General features: G+C 38.0%; 1 protein-coding gene across 5 annotated transcripts in view; it reads left to right on the top strand.

Moving 5' to 3' along the window:
• Window positions 1-1,771: 1,771 nt before the first annotated feature.
• ACOX3 (acyl-CoA oxidase 3, pristanoyl) overlaps window positions 1,772-19,631 on the top strand; it is a gene marked incomplete at its 5' end in the record, with an annotated part of 31,601 nt that continues 13,741 nt past the window's right edge. For 3 of the 5 annotated variants that reach the window (XR_013957283.1, XR_013957284.1, XM_080622336.1), the window contains 9 exons: window positions 1,781-1,933; window positions 3,037-3,270; window positions 4,239-4,310; window positions 5,736-5,825; window positions 7,472-7,615; window positions 8,480-8,568; window positions 16,947-17,043; window positions 17,448-17,630; window positions 18,981-19,103. Coding sequence is in view for 3 of the 5 variants with exons in the window: in XM_080622336.1 (XP_080478462.1) it covers window positions 1,892-1,933; window positions 3,037-3,270; window positions 4,239-4,310; window positions 5,736-5,825; window positions 7,472-7,615; window positions 8,480-8,568; window positions 16,947-17,043; window positions 17,448-17,630; window positions 18,981-19,103 (1,074 nt within the window). Of the gene's footprint in view, window positions 1,934-3,036; window positions 3,271-4,238; window positions 4,311-5,735; window positions 5,826-7,471; window positions 7,616-8,479; window positions 8,569-16,946; window positions 17,044-17,447; window positions 17,631-18,980; window positions 19,104-19,631 lie in introns of all 5 variants that reach the window. The other 2 variants (XM_080622335.1, XM_080622337.1) reach the window with 2 other exon arrangements.

Raw genomic sequence — 19,631 nt, forward strand, 5'->3', positions numbered from 1 at the left:
TAAGGGTATTAGGCTGAAAGAGATACAGCAAGGAGATATATCAAGATAATGAGGGAAAAAAAAGAAAAAGTAGTATGTCAAACTAATAGTTTCGGTGCTTTATTGTTCAAAGTCCATCCTGAGCCCTGAGCCTGGCTGCCTTTCTAGTACCCTTGAGAACTGCTTTTTCCAGCCAGCTTCTGTTTCCCTGCCCAATCGTTTTTGCATTTTACAAATACAACACACGTCTCGGCCGCCTGCATGAAGTGACAGAAATTGCCGGGTGTGATACAAGCAGGTAGCAGCAGAGGGCACTTAGACATCTGTTTCTGGAAGAGGTATAGCAGAGGAATAAGCTTTTACTCTTTGGGCGAGGTTCTAAAGCAAAGCGAGGTTCCCCTTGTCTCCAAAACCAGTGCGGTTGTACCTACTGATAGTGAAATCCTGCTGGTTCTGTGAAGTTTTGCAATGCACTTGCATGACCCATAGATACACACAACAAAATGCCAGCAGGCTTAATAGGGCCTAACTGCTTTTGATCATGTACATATGAGGTCAACTCAGCACAGAAAAAAAGTGTATTTGATAAAAAATATATAGTGGGAAGACAAACTAAAAATGTGACAAGCCATCACATAACAGCGTTGTGGTTTAACACCAGCTGACAAGTACTAGGGTTACCATGTGGCTATTTGCTCATTCCATCCCCCAGTGGGATGGGGAAGGGAATCAAAAAAAGGTAAAACCCACTGGTTGAGAGATGAACAATTTAATAATTGAAATAAGGTAAAATATAATAATAACAATAATAATAGTAGGAAAAAGAGAGAGAACCCGGAAGAGACAAGTGATGCAAAACACAATTGCTCACCACCTGCTGACTGATGCCCAGCGTGACCCTGGGCAGTGACTGTCGCAGGATGGGTGACTCCCCCCAGTTTCTGTACTGGGCATGATGTGCTATGGTATGGAATACCCCTTTGGCTAGTTTGGGTCAGGTGTCTTGTCTCTTCTCCCTCCTGGCTTCTTGTGCCCCTCCTCACTGGCAGAGCATGAGACTGAAAAGTCCTTAATCAGGATAAGCACTGCTTAGCAACAACTAAAAGATCTGTGTGTTATCAACATTACTCTCACATTAAATACAAAACACAGCACTGTACCAGCTACCAAAAAAAGAAATTATCCCAACAAAAAAAACAGGGCAAATAGGAATGAAAATTTGAACTTTAGGGAAGAAAGAAAGAAAGGTGAAGTTTAAGTGTTGTTGCAAAGATTATACCTTATATTATTTTAAATTTATTCTTGAATATGGCAATATGACACATAGGAGAAGTGCATACCTATGTGCTTACTGTTTTCCAGAACTCCATCAACCATGTAGAAGAGAAGCCCTATAGCTTTATATGTTCTATAGAAGTCACTACTATGATACTACTGCATGGATTTTTATCTCATCCTCCCCTTCTTATTATGCCATATTAACCAGTGGTGTCCTTTTTCATATTTTTCTTATTTGACAAGGTTTAGCTTTTATTTTAATAAGGAAGACTATATAATTCATTTTATATTTGGTCAAAGGCTTTTTTTTCCTAGGTTGTACCAAGCCAAGTGAATTAGAAAACTAAAAAGGCAATCTTTTAGTTGGCTCTGCACTGTTGTACTCATTCATTTGAAAAAGTCTGTGGATTTAATTAACAACCCTTTTGATTTCTTTTTATTATTAAAAGATTAGGCATCTGTGGTGCTTCAGTTTATGATGTATCTTTTCTTGTTTGGTGCAGTTTAGCTAAAAATGGCACCCACACTGAAAGAAGCCACTGACAACCAAAGTTCATGGGATACTTTGCTACCAGATTTAGCTAAAGGACCACTTTGCAGATATCGTAGGAAAGCTTCCTTCAACTGGAAGGAGATGGCAGTGTTCCTAGATGGTGAAGATATCATCCAGCTGAAGGTAAACTTTGCAAGAATTTTAAGAATGTTTTAATTTGGGGATCTACTCTGCTCTCGTGAAACCTCACTTGGAGTATTGTGTGCAGTTCTGGTGTCCTCAACATAAAAAGGACATGGAACTATTGGAACAAGTTCAGAGGAGGGCTGCAAGGATGATCAGGGGACTGGAGCACGTCCCGTCTGAAGATAGGCTGAGAAAGTTGGGGCTGTTCAGCCTGGAGAAGAGAAGTAACAGGTTAAAACTGAAACAAGGGAAGTTTAGATTGGATATAAGGAGGAAGTTCTTTACTGTGAATGTGGTGAGGCACTGGAATGGGTTGCCCAGGGAGGATGTGAATGTTCCATCCCTGGCGGTGTTCAAGGCCAGGTTGGACAGAGCCTTGGGTGACATGGTTTAGTGTGAGGTGTCCCTGCCCATGGCAGGGAGGTTGGAACTAGATGATCTTAATGTCCTTTCCAACCCTAACTATTCTATGATTCTATGATTCTAATATGTGATTTTCAAAGGGAGAGTATTTATACTCTGTAGACATGGAGCATTTATACTCTATAGATATGGAGCATGAAGAAACTGGTTTTGCACATCCAGTTTCCTGAACAGAACTTTTCAGCAACCTACTTAAACTGACTCATTACTGAACACCAGTACAGGTGAGACCAGGAGGTGCTATATTGCAGAAATTAATTTCAAACTGAGAAAAAACTATATTCTCCTATATTTCTTTACTGTACTGTTTGCATTAAATCATATATCCTATGCCTTTACAATGCACATGGTGAGCTAACTGTCAAACACGGTATTTCTGTCTTCCATTGACCTGACTTAACAATCTCCTGTGCTTGTCTTAATGCTTATGTGGCATTGCAGTTGGACAGATTAGCATGCCTACCTCTCTGAATGCTAACCCTATCATAAAGAGAAATTAATTGTAGCACAAGTGACAGACCATTTAAATACATTTTTTATCTCTCTGGAATTTTGGCTTTATAAATTTTTCTATCAGACAATTGTAGTTTGAGGCCTAGTATTATCCTAGAAGAACGTTAACTTGGTTTGCTAGTAATTGTAGGTTAACAGTATCATGTCATTTTTTGCACCTCAAGAACAGAATCTTCTCTGCTCTGGAAAGTGATCCTCTATTTGCACATCATCCTGGAGAAGATTTGTGCCGTGAGAAATACCAGGAGCTGACATTCCTGCGCTGTAAAAGGCTCTTTGAGTATGATTTTCTTACTCTGCAAGAGATCGGAGAGAACCCATTAAAGCTACTTTGTCTGGTGAGCTGTTTAGGAATGTATGATTGGTCTCCATCTCTCCAGTACTTCTTACATTGCAGTGTAAGTACAGTTCAAAGGGTATAGGGGTGTAAATTTGAATTTAAGTGTCTGAATAACAGAATTCTGTAGTTTTCTGCTGCTTTTATTAAAGCTATACCTTTTTTCTCGGTCCTTTGTTTTAAAAAATGGAATTCAGTTCCACTGTTTAGAAGAATCAGAGAGCTGTGGGATGAAGTTAGCATATCTTTGTTATTAAGCCCTGTCTCCACTGGAATCTCACCAGGAAAGTAAAGTGGAGCAGCATAGACAGGGCTACAGAAGGATATCTTTGATGCCTACAGCTCCACTTTCTTTTGTCCACTCCTCTGCCTCCTCTCTAGTGTAGTAGCAGCCAAAGAACTTGGTTCTTGGGCCCTGTTTGGTGGCTATGTCTTTGCTACAGATATAGGTATCAGAAACTTCTTTGCCTAACCCCCAGTGGCTTGATTCAGGGCAGAATCCAGAAGGAATGTAAAATTTCTTACTGACATCAGTGGCTGGGATTCTGTTCATCAGTTGCTGCTAAGTCTCTCAAGAAGAATACTTGACATAGCTGGTCAAATAATACTAGTTGAATTAATTATTACTATTCATATGTCAGAGGAGTTGTAGTTTTGTTATGTGAATACCTATCTAGAAAAAAACCAAAGGAAGCTTTAAAAACAGTGTCTAATCTTGAAGCAGCTACCTTCAGTTGCAATAAAATGAACTAGAATAGTCTTAAAGTTTTACTTTACTCAAGGAGACATCAGGACTAGTGGAAAGTGAGCTCATAAAGCATTTTTAAGAGCTTGTAATGAAGGGTTGATCAGGTTAGAGCTGTGGAAAGTTCAGTCCTCTCCAGCTATAGTCTAAATAGTAGTTTACTGTGCAGCCTACTTTCCCTGGTCTCTTTAATGGACATCACTGTTACAAATTATTATGCATGAGCAATTTGTGCTTTCTGTCACAAGGTCACAGAATTCATTCATAATTCTCTGGTTTTGCAGGTGTTTGCAGGTCCAATTTTGAGTGCTTCTAAGAGGTTTGCAGACTTTGTGAAGAAAATTTATAAAATGGAGGTAATTTCTTTTAAGAACTTGTGAGAAATGGGCACAGCCAGAACCGTGGCACCTCCTGCACCGTTGTTTTATTTCTGATCTCTTTACGTACCTAGGTACTTCTAACAGCAAAAGAAAAGACTAAGGAGCAGATTCAAGCACTGAGCCCTGACTACCTTCACTGCTGGCTATTATGCCACTTCCTGGATCTGGTTTAGACTGTCCAAGTTAACATGCAGAAAAGTTTAGGGACTTCACCCAAAAGGCAATATAGATGACTCCAATTTGTTCTCCATCTACATTCATTTAAGTGTACGCTAGCAAGTTTTGCATGCTCAAACACTCCCTCCTCCCACGTCTACGTCATACACTGTGCAAAGCATACTCTTGCTGTGATGCTAGAAAAATTACATTCTGAATGATGTCTTAATGCCACAGAAACACCGTACGGAGTCCAGTGGAGACTCAGGACCAAGTGCCTTGCAGAGTAAATGCAGCTTATCTGATATAGAAGGAGCCAATCCTAAACAGTTTCTCCTGTCTATGCCATTTGGCCGTGTGGGCAGCATTCACTGTCCAGCCTGACCCTTTTCAATTTTGCACGATCCATATGCTAAGTACACTCAAACTTAGCTTCATGCTTCTTTTGTTATTCTTTATCACTTCTTATTTTTTATTTTTGCCAGCTGTGCACCTTTGTAGCTTCTATAAGTTTCTGAAATCATGTGTTTATCTGTCTGCTCGTAGACAAAATATACTGCTACATAGTTTTGATTGGATACCCCATACTGAAGATCAGGATGAATTCTTTTAATGACTCTCAGCGAAAGCAAAAGCCTTAGGATATGTATTTGTCAGAATAATTTTGCCTGAAGCTTCAGGTTTTTTGTTTTGTTGATTTATTCTCACTTGTTTTTCAAAGATTTGTTACAGAAGAGTATACTACAGTCCAAACCAGTCTAGGGTAAGGAGTTGCAGAACGCAGATCTCAGACGGTGTTCCCAAATGCTGCTGAGAACCAAGCGCAGCCATACATTGGTGTGATATAAATTTATCGCCTTCAATAATTAAAGCTATTTGCAATTTTATAAACAAGCAGCCCCATTCTGGTTTTCCTCTAGCTCTGGGAGTTCCCAGAACTGCTTGTAATGCAAGGAGACTTGCAGATTTTCAAAATGCAGCAGTTGTTTCAACACGAACAGCTAAAAATTGATCAGTGAATGTAATAATCTGTACTTGCCTGAATGAGTCAGCCATCAGCAAAGGGAAAAAAACACCTTTAACTCTACCATAGGCATGATGTCGTAGGCTTAGGGTTACATTTGACTGGTTTCTTGCAATCGCAAGTTACTTTCAACAGCTTAATTTGCAATCATCTGATAGTGTTACCATTTTAATTGCTATGACAAAGTGCTCTTGAACTGTGCCTTTTATCTCCTTATTTAGGTTTTTGGATGTTTTGCTCTGACTGAACTCAGCCATGGAACTAATACCAAAGGCATACGGACTACTGCCACATTTGATCCTAGCACTCAGGTTAGTCCTTTATGCACAGGAATAATGTTTGGCATTTAAGATCTGATATTTACTAACACAGCAGAATGATTTAGGGATTTCTTTGCTTAACAAGAAAGAATCAGTTCAACCTCAAATGTAAAAAAGAACCCAACAAAACTCATATATTTACGTTATTATAAATAATTAAAATAAACCCAGCAATTTCTGGTATTTTGCTTTCACTTCTTTTTTGATCGTGATATAAAGTAAGGATAGCAGCCTTCTTTGTTGTGTCTCTTAAGGAATAGTTGGACATGCAGATTATATTGCCTTTTGTCTTTAAATATGAAGGCTTTATATACAAAGATTAGCATTATTTCCTGAGGATGAGAAAAAGAAATACAAAAAAGAGATAACAAGGCTATGAAAGAGACCCAAAGAGGAAAACAATAAATTGCTTTTTCCATTAGGGTAGTGCTTACTACTAATAATTTGTTTTCTGAAAGTAACATTACTGCAGGAATAAATTCATTGTCCTAACATTTATTCAGAAATTACTGTAGTTTTATATTAAGGGAGAAGATAATAGAAGAGGGGAGACTGATAGAACTTTCTGTTTCTTTTTATCATCTGCATGCAGCATTTATGCCAAATTGAATTTAAAATGTGTTATTTAATGTCCCAAAAAAGTAGGCTTATCGTCTTCCCCAAAGACTCCAGCTTTTTATTGCACTGTAATATGCAGAACTGGGTGCTATTACTGTCAACAAACAATGTCACATCTGGAAGTGGCTTCACAAGAATGAGAAATAAGAATCATAGGTTTGAAACGTAAGATTTTATATTCTTCAGGACAACATTCCCGTCTGCACTTTTTCATACACAAGCAATTTAGTGAGCATTTATGTAACACAAAGGGTCATATCTCTTTCCAGAAAAACAAACAAGCAAACTTGTGAGATTGACAGCATGAAGAGTTCCATTTAAATAAATTTAATTTTAGGCTGGTGATGAGTGCACTGCAGTAAAAGTGGCTGGAATGACTAAATCTGTGTGAAGGTCATGAACCTCTGAGATCCGATTTCTTTTATATCCAGAACACATGCAATTTGGAATCTAAAATTCTGATTGCTGAAGCTATGTCTAAATATCAGGATGCACATATTCTTCAGAATTCCTGCTACATGGTCCCCTAATTGTCCAAACCGGGAACTGTGCTGCCTTTTGCACTGTTAACCGGGCTTCCTTTCCATACAAAAACTGTGTAAGAAGGAGGTGGTCCCTGCATAGGTTTCAGCCTTCACAGCTGAAACAGCCTTCACAGTCCGTCACGTGGACTCACAGCTCAGCTTAACATGAGATCTCGGAAATGCTTCTGAGTCCATCAGTATGCTTTACTTTTTTTAACTGCTTAAATGAATAATAATAAGGCTGAATTTCAGGCTTTACAATGAAGTAATGAACTTTTTCAGTTCCAAATTCTTCCTACCTTCTCTCCAAAGTTGAATACAGTAAGAGAGATCCTAGCTGTGGGAGTGGAGCACAGAATGAAATCCTGGCAGCTAATGGATGTTTCCAAAACATTACCATGGTCATGATAAATAAATAAATAAATAAATAATTTAAATAGCAGTGTGTTGGTTTTTAGGCTTTATATTGTTTGCTACTTTCTTTCTTGGATACAGGAATTTATCATCCATACTCCCGACTTTGAAGCTGCAAAGTTCTGGGTTGGTAATATGGGGAAACATGCCACTCATGCACTTGTGTATGCTCAGCTTTATACTCCTGATGGACAGTGCCATGGACTCCATTCCTTTATTGTACAGGTAAAGTACAAATATTGCCTATCTTTTTTTTTTTGTTTTCCTTTCGGGAGGAGTGGGTTCAGCTTGATAACTTTCTGTTATGCTGTCATTTATGTCTGACAAAACAATTCTTTAATTAATGCCTTTAGCATTTATTGCAGTTGTAATGAGGATTCTGGTTTTCAATGTTCACTAATTTTGTGGTGGTGGTGGTGCAGCCAGTTTTATACTCACAGTTTTCTGCAAAAAACTCTGAAAAATACAAATGAGCTCCAGAAAAGCCTTGAGATTATCGCCCTATTCATGCAGTTAGAACTAGCCTGTGCTATATGAAATCCTGAAAGCCTGGGTGAGGCTTAAGATGATTTATGTCTGCCAGTGATGCAGGCTGATCTGCATGAAATCTGCAAGTTTCTGCCACAGATACCTGTTTCTAAGATTAAAGGCATCAAAAAATACAGCAGTGCAGCAGGGAAGTTGTACAGAGTAAAATGAAGTAGTCGCAGACTGAGTAGAATTTATTACAAAATTAGGGAATATCTCAAAGCTGGTTATTACATAAAAGTTCCATTGATTCCTGCTATGTTTGTGTACACCTGAAGAAGGTTTCAATGGTAGTCTTATGAAAGCAATCATCAGTGTTAAGGCATATTTAACACACACATGTAATTACTGTCATACTGCCAAAGTAATTTACATCAAGGGGTCTGTATCCTGAACGAACATAAGTTATATCCAGGGTTATGTGCTTGAGAAAAAACAAAGCATTTTCTTCAGCATAATAGCAGAACGCAAGTTGGGAATATTGTCACTGTTTGAAAAGTTCAGCCAGTAACTTTTCATCGTTCCACAACTGAAATAATGTTTTGTTCCACTTCTATGCAGATTCGAGATACAAAATCTCTCCTACCAGTGCCAGGTGTGATGGTAGGTGACATAGGAATGAAACTTGGGCAGAATGGGTTGGATAATGGGTAAGTCAATCCGTTGGAAGGAGGAAACATTCTAGATTATACCACACTCTGGTGGTGCAAATATCCTCCTGTGTCAGTTCTATCTTCTGAGATATTCACTAGTGGTTTTAAATTGTTAGTATTTCTAAAAAAACCCAAACACCAGATTGAATACTCTTGAATTTCAGTACTTTCTATCTGAATAACCATCAGCTTCTTTGATATTTTTGAATGTGGAGTGCCTCTGATGCTCTGTGAATATCCCCAAATGTTCTTTCAGTCATAGACTCTGCAACAATAACAATGAAAACAAACAAACTGAAAACCCCAACAGAAATCCACTAAGTTCTGGGTAAAGAACTGAGTCAGCCTTTCCACCCATCTGGGTGTAAGCTTTAATTATTTTGTCTGTCGATTTCCAGCCCACTGTAAGTCTAACAGAGGTCCACAGACAAGGATTATTCTTAGTAAAGGTGTAAGATTAATGAGACCCAGTTGAGAAACTAGGTGTCTTGTTTAAACCATGTGATTTCTTGACTAATCCTGCTCACTGCAGAAGAGAAGAAGGTTAGTTATTTTTTCTGTATTCTCTGTGTAAAGTTGAAATAAAAAAGTACCTGGGCTCCTTTCTGAGTCATGGACTTCAACAGCTCTACTGTGCCTCTGCTTTCCTAACCAAAGGTGTCTGATGGGGAGGAGAGACAGTGAGGAAATTGTGGTAGATTTCTGTATTAAAACAGCCGTTATGTAAAAATTGTGATTTAAACCCCTGTATGAGTTACGTAGCTCTGTGTAAAGTCAGAGACTTTAAATTGTAAGGTGAGGGTGGGCTGACACTTCTTTATGCCTCAGATTTACCTTTTTGTATTGATTCGGTTCATTACAGATACATGTATTATCCTTCATAACATGCTGTTTCAGCAAACAAAGTATAGACATCCTGAGGTTTATCCTGCTTTCAAATGCTTTGGCTTTCCAGAAGGTCATAGTTCTGTAGTTGTCTATACCAGCGTCCTCCTGATGTCCCAAATAGCCTGTAGTGGCAAAAATAGCATTGACTTTTATGTCTAGATAGCTCATTTTCATTGATGCTTTTTTGCCTGAAGACACATGAAATAAAAAAAAATAGAGAAAATTAAGTTTTATAAAGGAAAAACATGAAAAGGTCTGGAAAAGAAGGGGAAGGAGGATGGACTTTGGTGATATTTTTGCCTGCATCTGCATTACAAACTTGTACCCACCAGATGGCACAGCAACATGGGCCTGAGCAATCAAAATGTAGTTCAGCTTTGTATTTCTGTAGAAGTGTTCAAATTCTGCTGTTCATTCTTAATTTGCAGCAGTTTTATGGGCAACACAAGTTAGGGTGTGCTTATCACATAACATGAAATTGTATGTTATTTTAAAATCCACTTATCCCTTGATCTACTGGGAAAAAATAGAGCATATCTTAAAATAGCAGTAACAACTGACTAATCTGAAACTGTAATACACTTAATATGTAATGTAAATAAGAGATACCAGTGATTTCCTATCTTAATGTCAGATGGGGTGCTTTACCTTAGTTATGGCATCACACGTCATTTAAAGCAGTCATAGGGCATTCTAACCATTCTGTTTACTTTCCTTTGCTTTAAAAATTATTATCATTTTCTGCTAACAGCAATGCCTCCGTTTAAGGCAGCACCTGAGGATTAAGATAGAGAGGCAAGGGAGCCCAAGTTTACCAACAAATACCCTTCATTCAGCTGAAAACTCTAGGAGTCTGTGTTCTTCATCAACCTCAGCTATTTTCTCTGGAGGTCTGAGGCTAGATGCCAACATTGTTCATAAGAACCAGAGGACTAGTTTTTGTTTTCCAACATTTCTGCTCACACTGAGCTGTCAAAAATGTCAGGACTTGTACACCTTGTTCTTCAGAGGTACATGAAGGCCTAGATGAGGACTGTAGAGATCGTAGCCTACCATCAGCACTTAGTAAATCAGATCTATTTCCATGTATTTACACTGACGATAAATGGTCAGAGTGAAAATCAGAGCCTGACATCTCTGGCAGAGATGTCAAATTTTGTTCCTGTACTTTACAGCTACTGATTTTCAGTATGAGCACAGCTAGTGAAGCTTCTGAGCACTTATGAAGGACATGGGGAAGAAATTCCAGAACTTCCTTGGAAAATGCCATTGTTTTATGCTATGTAAGAGAACTCAGAAGGGGATTGTAGTTGTCCCTTCCGGCTTTGGAAAACAATTAATCTCTTGGGTCATTTGGCTGAAGGCTGGTTTCCTGCTAATGCAGAATGTAATGTTTTCAGTAACAAAAGAATTTCAGAAGTAATGTGGGAATTTTTGTGGTGTAAATCCAATTGACCAGCCTCCTGCTTCCAAGTCTTTCCAAATAATTGTCATAGTTTCATAATTGGAATGTCCAAAAATCCCATGGGTTTTGCAAGTCTGTAACTTCAGCTACCCTGACAAAAATGACAAAATCACTTTAAAATATTTTTCTTTCTCTCTGCTGTTTGCAAAAGTTTGTGTAATCAATACATAAATGATTAAAATCAGGACTGCAGTTTTTCTTATGGAGATTTTTAGATTGGTCTTTTTGTTACCAGAAAATAAATCAGTCTGCCACCAGGGGATGCACCTGCTTCACTCTTTATTTTTATTATACAAAAATGTCCACCTGTTGCTAGTGCTCTGGCAGTCTTTGAAATATGCTGTTCTCTGAGGTCCCAGAATGAAGTAGCAAAAACAACCACTGAAAAACCTCTGGGTATTTGGGATCCAGGGGCTTTTCAGTAAAATGCATAGCAGGTGCAACAGGAGGAACATAAAGGAAAAGCTTGGGAAAGTGCTGATGTGCATTTCTGTTTCTTCCCATTGGTGTTTCTTTTGTTTTGTTGCCTACCCTACCTGGTGTAACCTCACCAAAATTACCAGTGGCTGCAGTGCACGTCAGTAAATGGTTGCCACTGAGTGGGTGGTGAACCGGTTTCTTGTCCAGTTTTAGCAAATCACTGCTTTCCTCTCTCCAGAAATGGAAATGATGCCCAACTGAATCCACATGGCAAAGAATCTGAGAATCAGTTATAATTGTGTTTCTGAAGTGGTGTGTAACATGCCTGTCTGTGTAAAACCTGTTCTGAGCTCGTTCAGCAGTATCCGTCAATAATGTGTACAGTTTGTTGAGCAGATGAACCTATCTATGGTTAGGGAAGAACTAGTGAAATGAAGCTATCAAAGATAAATCGCTGCCAGATAGAATACTATTTATTTTAACTGAATTCTTTGTAGGAGAGAAATGGGTCTTTCTGGCGGAAAAAGAATTGTTAACTATCTAATTATAATGATGGACTTTGGAAAACCAAAGTTTTTAATTAGCTGTTTAACAGCCTTTCATGTGCAATTAAAATGTGATCAATCTCTCCACACATGCAACATGCTAAGACATTCAGCATGTTCTCTAGCAGTCACTGAGGCCAGATTCAGTTTTATGGATACTGAAAACAAAACAAAGCACCCAAGAGAAAATGGATAGAGGGGATTTATTGGGCAGAATAGCAACACAGAGTGTAAAAGAATCCGTCCTGGAAAGAGACAGCAGGTTCTGAAAGTCCTCACAACAATTCCTTGGGTACTGGTGAAGATGGTGTACATCACACAACCTCCAGGCCTTTACAGATGACTTTTAAATGGTTATTTCCTATTCATTTTCTTTGTTACTGTTTCAGTGTCAGTGCCAATTATACATTAAGATTCTGCTACTGCTAGTTTAAGGGCAGACCAATGAAAGTCTTGTCCTTCAAGGTTTTTTTGTCTCCTAGTATTTATCCTCCTAACTTTTAGATTTTGCAATGGTTGCAGTTGTTTCACTGGAAGATAGTAGCTGTAGTGCATGGTTGAAGCCTAAATAGTCTTTGGAACTTCTTCTTACAATCTGAAGCAGTAGTTTGGTGAAGGTGATTTCCGTACTCAGCTTCTTTGGTTGTTTGCTTCTACTCCCACACTGCCTTTTTCTTTGTGCTGGGACAAACATTTATGTAGCAGTATAGGGGACTCAACTAGGGAACTGGAAATGCCTGGAAACTAATCTGACGAAAAGAACCCAACATAACTTGGCTGTTTTCTACCGCATCATTTGTCAGGTCTGGTTCACTGCAAGGCCACAGAAGAGACTGTTCCAGTACAGGGAAAGAAACAGTACAGACTTGAATAGGAAAGCAAATGTAGAAATCAGTCCTGCTTCTCAAATAAGCAAGCTTATGCTTGTCTGTTGTCTTGTTTTTATTGTCTTGCAGTCTCTAATCGGAGTCACAAACAATTACAACAGTAATGAAGCAGCTATAAAATAAAACTAAATCTTAAAAATGCCTGTTCCTGTACTTACATTATCTGAATACAGTACCATCAATATTTCACTCTTTGTGAACGTTAATGCCGCTTTCACAGTTAAATATTTTGCAAGATAAATCTTGCAGATTTACAATTTAGGTCAAAACAATTATTTTTACAGTAGAAGCATTGATACTTTCCTGGTTTGACCTATTCACTTAGTTTTGACAGTCAAGGCTAAACACTGTATGGGTATACACAGTATTGTGCACACAGCTGAGATGTAGTCACATTGCTGAAGAGTGCTGCTTTATCTCCTCAGTTTTGTCACTCACATGTACCTTAAAGCTATGCAGCCAAAGGCAGTTCACACTGACAGGTACTTGGTGGTGCTAATGGGGAAAGATAGATTCAGATCTGGTCACACATTTGTTTTATCAACCACAGAAATACAGCCTCACATCTGCAGTGAACTTCAACAACCTTTTTTTCTTCCTTATTAGAGCACTGTCAGCTCTTGACAATTGCAGGAATCTGCACATCCAAAACTCCTTGCACAACTTGTACTTAGACTACAAGAACTTCAGCATGAGCAGGTCTTCATGTGTCTATGAAGTACATTAAAATAGGATTAGCAGGCATATAAAATGCAATGCTACTGAGCATTACTATTACAGAGCTGCATTCTTAGATTAGAGCCTTGATTGTAGAAACTAGAGCTAAAATTTTGCTTTGCCGTTTTCTCCAGCTTCTCTGTAACTCTTCTCAGCTCTAACCTTTCTGTGAGTTTCAGTCTGGAATATGTGGCTGTTCTCTTTCCTTCTGCAAGTTTTTCACCAGACCTCTCAAGTGTTATTCTGCCCAAGGTTTACTGTATCCCATAAACAGCCATGAGATCATTTCACGCTCAGCCTTCCAATACCGTTCACCTGCTTTCTATTTCTGGCTGGAAGGACTGAAGGAACTGTCACTGCACCATCTCTAACGTATTCAATAACAAAAGCTGTCAGGAAAGGCATTTTAGTGAGTCTGAAATTCACCAAAGCATGTTTGAGCTATTTGTACTATAGGTAACAGCTTATTAATTTAGTACTGGCAGAAGGAGCTCATAGCTGTTCCAGCTGCCTCTTTTTTATCAGTGTTACTGCACACCAGATGAACTACTATTGCATGATTTAAAGTCATTAAGATTAACTTTGCTTGAAATATTCCCTAAACCACTGGCCAAAGGACCCAGACGAGAATGCTACTGTTGGAATAGTGCTTCACTCTGCTCAGCTAGTCTAGGTAGAAATCTGTGTGATGCAGGCTTTTTTACCTGTGGACTGCATGATGCAAAATTACACATTGCTATAGAGCTCCGTGATATATATTTAAAGTGACAGCTATCTATTTTTCTTGTTGAGAGGTCTTAATCTCAGTCACACTACTTGCTATGCAGAAGAGGCCCTAAGTAGGGTAGCTTTCAAACCTGTGGTCTTGTCATCACCATGTGAAATGTAGCCATTTCCCAAGCTTGCTGGTACATGATATCCCCAGAACTGTGTGTACAGTTTCATTATTATAAGATACTGCTTCAATGCTTTAAGGAGATTTTTCCCCTGAATGCGTTGACAGATGCGGACCATGTCTATTCACTGTGCATTCTAGGCTAATAACCATTAGAAATGTGATCGTTGACTTCATTATATCTTGCTATTTATTTTTAACGTGTTTCGATATCAAGTTCAAATTGGCCAGTATGTCTGACAATTTCACATAGCAGAGTTCCTGGAGAAGAAGTGTAACAGCAGTTGGCAGTGATCTCGAGGTCACCTAACTCCCAGGTCCTGTAAGATTCTGCTATTATTTTCAACACTGGTGCTTATAGGCAATATATCTTATTCCTTTACACATAGGAATTTTCTGTGTGATTTTTAATGGCTAGTTCTGTCTCTCTCTTTTCCTTTTTAAAGTTTTTGCCATCTTGTATGCATTTATTTTGATAGCTTACAGAAAAAAGAAGGAAATAATGTCTCTGTAATGGACGATATTAAGGGAAAAATCTAAACTTTCAAAAGCTCTTATTTGAACTATTTTGATTTTAAGAAACTAGATTATTATATAATGATTGGAAATGTGTTCTGGTTCACTAGCTGTGAAAAATATTATAAAAAGGGTATACATGTGGGTTTTAGTCAAAATAATTCTAAGTAATCTTTTATGTGGTATAGAATTAGTTACATTATATGTATGTCGGACAGATTATAATAAAACTTTCCACAAGAATTTTTGCTCTTTCCAACAAAGGATTTCCTCTAGATTTAACTATTTGAGATTGTATCACAACAGGTGAAAGTGGGTAAAACAGCTTAGGTCATTCTGGGAGCTGTTCCATTCAGCACACATCTGCCACACGTTCAATATTAGTAGGCTTGAATTTCCTAAAAGTAGGTTATTAATATATAGATTTATATATTAGTAGATTGGAATTTGCTTTTTAAGATCTCTAGCGTTTCAAGCACATATCAATATAAGTTATTTTCTGCAACTGCAGGGGTTTGCTGAATGTATTGAATTAATCACTGCAGTGTAAACCACAAAAGGACATTTTGCCACCTTGTTCATTGTTATTACTACCACAAATCTTACCGTTCATTACACATAGGACTAAACATGCTCCGAATATCTATTTCCAAAGAGAAGGCCCAAGAGCTGGAGGCCTTTGAAACTTCCTAATCTGTGCCCCAAAAGTTGTATAATCTCTCTGTTAGGTCAACTCTTCCTTTAGTCTGGTTTATGATTCCAGTTTTATCACCTATTCAGTAGCTTTAAAAATAATATTTCACTGCTTTCTTCCATGCATCTTTTCCTACTTGGGATTGTTTCTAAACATCCATGAAGCTCTCTTACTTTCACCACTTAGATTTCTCCTTAAAATTCTCATTTGCTCTAATGACTTATAAAACAATGCCAGTGCTTAGCTGCCAATGTGCCGTGACTAGCAGGTATCATATTAAGAAAATATCCTTCAGTAGTTAGTGTCTGCTCACCAGAACTTTGAACACACTTGTAGCTTCATGCCTTATGCTTGGATTGTAAGCTTCTAGGAGGAAGCACCTGCTTGTAATTCTATCGATGTCACTGGGAAAAGAGAGTGCTAAACTAGGGACCTAAATCTGGCCACACACTCTCTTCTGTAAATAAAGTAATGAGTAATAATAATTAAAAAGCTCAAGTTCTAGCATGCATGCTACTGCTTAAAAATATTGGGGTTGCAATGCAGTTTTAGTTGTAATGGATTTTACTTGTGATATAGGGAACAGAGAAATTGAATTTAAGCAAAAGGTCTTTTTTGAATGACATTTTTTATTTTCAGTGATATGAAAAAAATATTAACAAAGATGAAAATCAGATTTTTTTTAAATTCTGAATTTGCTTCTGTTTTACAAAGCAGTCTCACAGAAACTGGCACTTCATAAATCTCTTTTTAGCATCATCAAGGCAGCTGGTTCTTGGTTAGGATAGCACACTTTTCTCTATGGCTAAGTCCGAAAATACAGTGTATCTCTAAGGCAGAATAAATTTGGTATGCAGATATGTTTCCTTGGAAACAACTTGTAATTTTAAAGCGCATGCAGCCATACAGGCCTTATGTAATTTATTAATGTGAAAGACCTGGCTCTCATGAGCCTTGTTAAATAGATCAGCCTATATTGGCAGGAAAAAGGAATTTGCTTTTATTACAAATACAGCTTTTCAAGTGCTATTAGATACTGAGGTATTCGTGCATGGAGCTGATCTTACTGCTACTGTGCCAAGTTGTATTGCCCGTTTGGGTGAAACAGTTCATACACTTTCTTCCTGAAGAATACAAATATTCAGGACATTCTGCCTATTCTGAAAGACTTTGATCTCCCAGGCATACTCTCCTTAAACTGCCACCTGGCTTGATGAGCAGTGTTTTCAGTTCAGTGATATGCCTGAGATCATTGTGCAAGCGTGTCTTCATTGTGACCTTTTTTTTTGTGTAATGTAGACACCATGTCAGGGTAGGTTTTACATTGCTTGTGTATTTGTTTCAACAGGTTTGCCATGTTCCACAATGTCAGGATACCTAAAGAAAACATATTGAATATGGCTGGAGATGTGACACCTGAGGGGAAGTACTCAAGTTCAGTCAAGGTATGAATCAAGGTTATCAAGGTTTTGTTTCATTAATACAGTTCATTAAATATATGAAGGTATAAGTAGGTTAAGAGAGGAGCATAGGCCTCTCATGTTGGGAAGTCCTAGATACCTGAACTTAGATAGGGCTGTTGTCAATTTCACAATACTCAGAATGCTGGGTTTTTAGTTGCCTTTCAGGGATGTCTCAACTCACTGATTTTACTGACTTTGTGCTCTTTTCGTTGAGTAGTTTAGAGAAACTACTTTGAATCTTGCCTGAACGTCATATCTGAATGTGTCAAAGACCAAAATTGGCCAGTCCAGTGGGCTTCTGATCCTGCTACCAGAGTTGTATCTTCATGGGGGATGTAAACAAAACATTAGCCTCACCGTTCAGTCTGTGCCTTTTGTTCATTCAGGATGCTAAAGAGCATTTCAGTGCAGCTCTGGGATCCTTATCCACTGGCAGAATTTTCGTCATGGCAATTTCCATTACCAATTTAAAGCTTGCCCTACCAATAGCCATTCGCTTCTCAGCAGCTCGCCGTCAGTTTGGACCAACTGATGATGAAGAAATACCCGTTCTTGAATATCAAATGCAGGTAAGTACTTTGGAATTCACATCTGCAGACTTTCATATAATTAAACTCAGAGCTACTGCAGATCAAAATAACAACACTGAAGTTAGTGAAATCAAAGTTGTCTGTGTCATCTGAAGCGTCATTCCTAGTGCAGCTAGGGAGGTTCTTGACATTCTTCAACGTCTAGAACCAGTGTCCAACTCAAGACATTCTCCTGGTATAATCAGGCTTTTGACATAAGTTCTTGGAACAGCAAACCCCCAAAACATTCTGTAATAGTTACCTTTTCAGAGAAAGACTGTCTTCTACACACACATGAAAGTACTGCAGATGTAAAAAGTACTATTTGTGTAAAAATGTTAGTGCCTCTTTTGCTGCTATACTAATTTTCTCTTTTCTTAGCCTTTATGCTTTGAAAGTATAGAACTCAATGACATTCACTGTGGTAAAATCTAAGATAGCACTTACTTTGAGAGGAATAGAACCAACGTTTGCAGATTTTGCGGATGAAAAACACATTTTGCTGTGAAAAAATAGAACAAGAGATGTAGGGTAATCGGGAAATAGAAAACTCAGCTCTGCTGAATGAGAAAGGTTAATGTATAAGAAGTGCTGAGAACGAACCGGCCCAGCTTGTCTTTGCAAAATGGGTGTTTTTTCCCAGGTTTGCACTTAGTCTTGCAACTTTAAAAGATTTCACGGGTTTCTAAAAACTGGTGAAAGCTGCCTTCATTTCACCTCTTCTGTATAAGTCAGGATCTGTTTCCTACTATTCTCCAAGTCTCTGTTTTTCTCAGTTTTGGCTTGTTCCGTCTACTTGCTGAATACCTCATTCGCTTATTGCTCCACCAAAAAAGCTTCCTCAAACAGTTTGTCTTTTCCCATGAAGGGCTTTGAGTTGCGCGGAGCAGCAAAGATGCTTTTTTTCTCTGCTTCCCAGACTTGCTTTTTTTTTCCACAGAATGCAACCAGCACTAATACACATTCAGCACTGAACAGGCAAGTGAAGCAGTTATAACCTCTGTCATGCTGTTACTGAAGAAACACATAAATCATGACTGGCCCCAGCATGCCAGACATTGTATAAACACAGGGCAAAAATACCTTCAGTGAACTTTTTCACTGGTTTAACAGGATGGTTATCACAAATTCATAAAATGCATGAATTAGAGTAATGTAACTGTGACTTGTGTATGGTTATACTTCATTATGTTTATAGACGGTTATATTTATGTTATCTCCATGAAACAGGTTTCCAATTTGAACAAAGCAAAAACAAATAGGTTGGTTCAATATTATAAGATACTTACATATATATAACTAAAAAATATATATTGATTTGCAGTCGAATCTGTTTAATTTCTATTCTAGCAATGGCGTCTTCTTCCTTATCTGGCTGCTACGTATGCCTTAGATTATTTCTGCAAGTCCCTGCTTGAGAACTTTGTAGAATTTTATGCAGGCTTATTGACAAAGCAAAGGAGTCAGAGACAGGTGAGATATTTACATACTTCTTCTTCACTGAGTTCTTGCTAAAATAAACTTGAAATGAAGGACCTACTTAGACATCCTAGGCCATCTTAAAATCAAGATTTCACAATATCTCAGAAATGTGGGAAATACAAAGTAGTGATTAAAGTTGCATTCAGAAAAGCATCCAGATTAGTTTTGATGGAATGGTTAAAGTTTTATAGATTTCTATGGGATTTAAGGTTATGTTTATCATAAATGTGTGATGGTAATGCAAATTCGACTGAATAACTTATAAATGATACCTCAGAGGGCATATATCAAAGGCTCTCTGAAATGATACTGTTCTTAATTTCTGCACAGACTAGAACTCTGGCTTGAGTTCACAATTCATATTCCTGTATTAGGATAAATATTTTTGGAGAAAAAGGTTAAGACTGTTGAGTCTCAATGCTGAATTTTTCATCCACAATCATACCATTCGAAGTAAACGTAACCCCTTTATAGAGGAAATAGTTTGATCTATCTGTCTCTGCAAGGATGGATTCTCAA

This window comes from Psittacula echo (genome assembly GCF_963264785.1).
Source record: "Psittacula echo genome assembly, chromosome: 1".
Lineage (NCBI taxonomy): Eukaryota > Metazoa > Chordata > Aves > Psittaciformes > Psittacidae > Psittacula > Psittacula echo.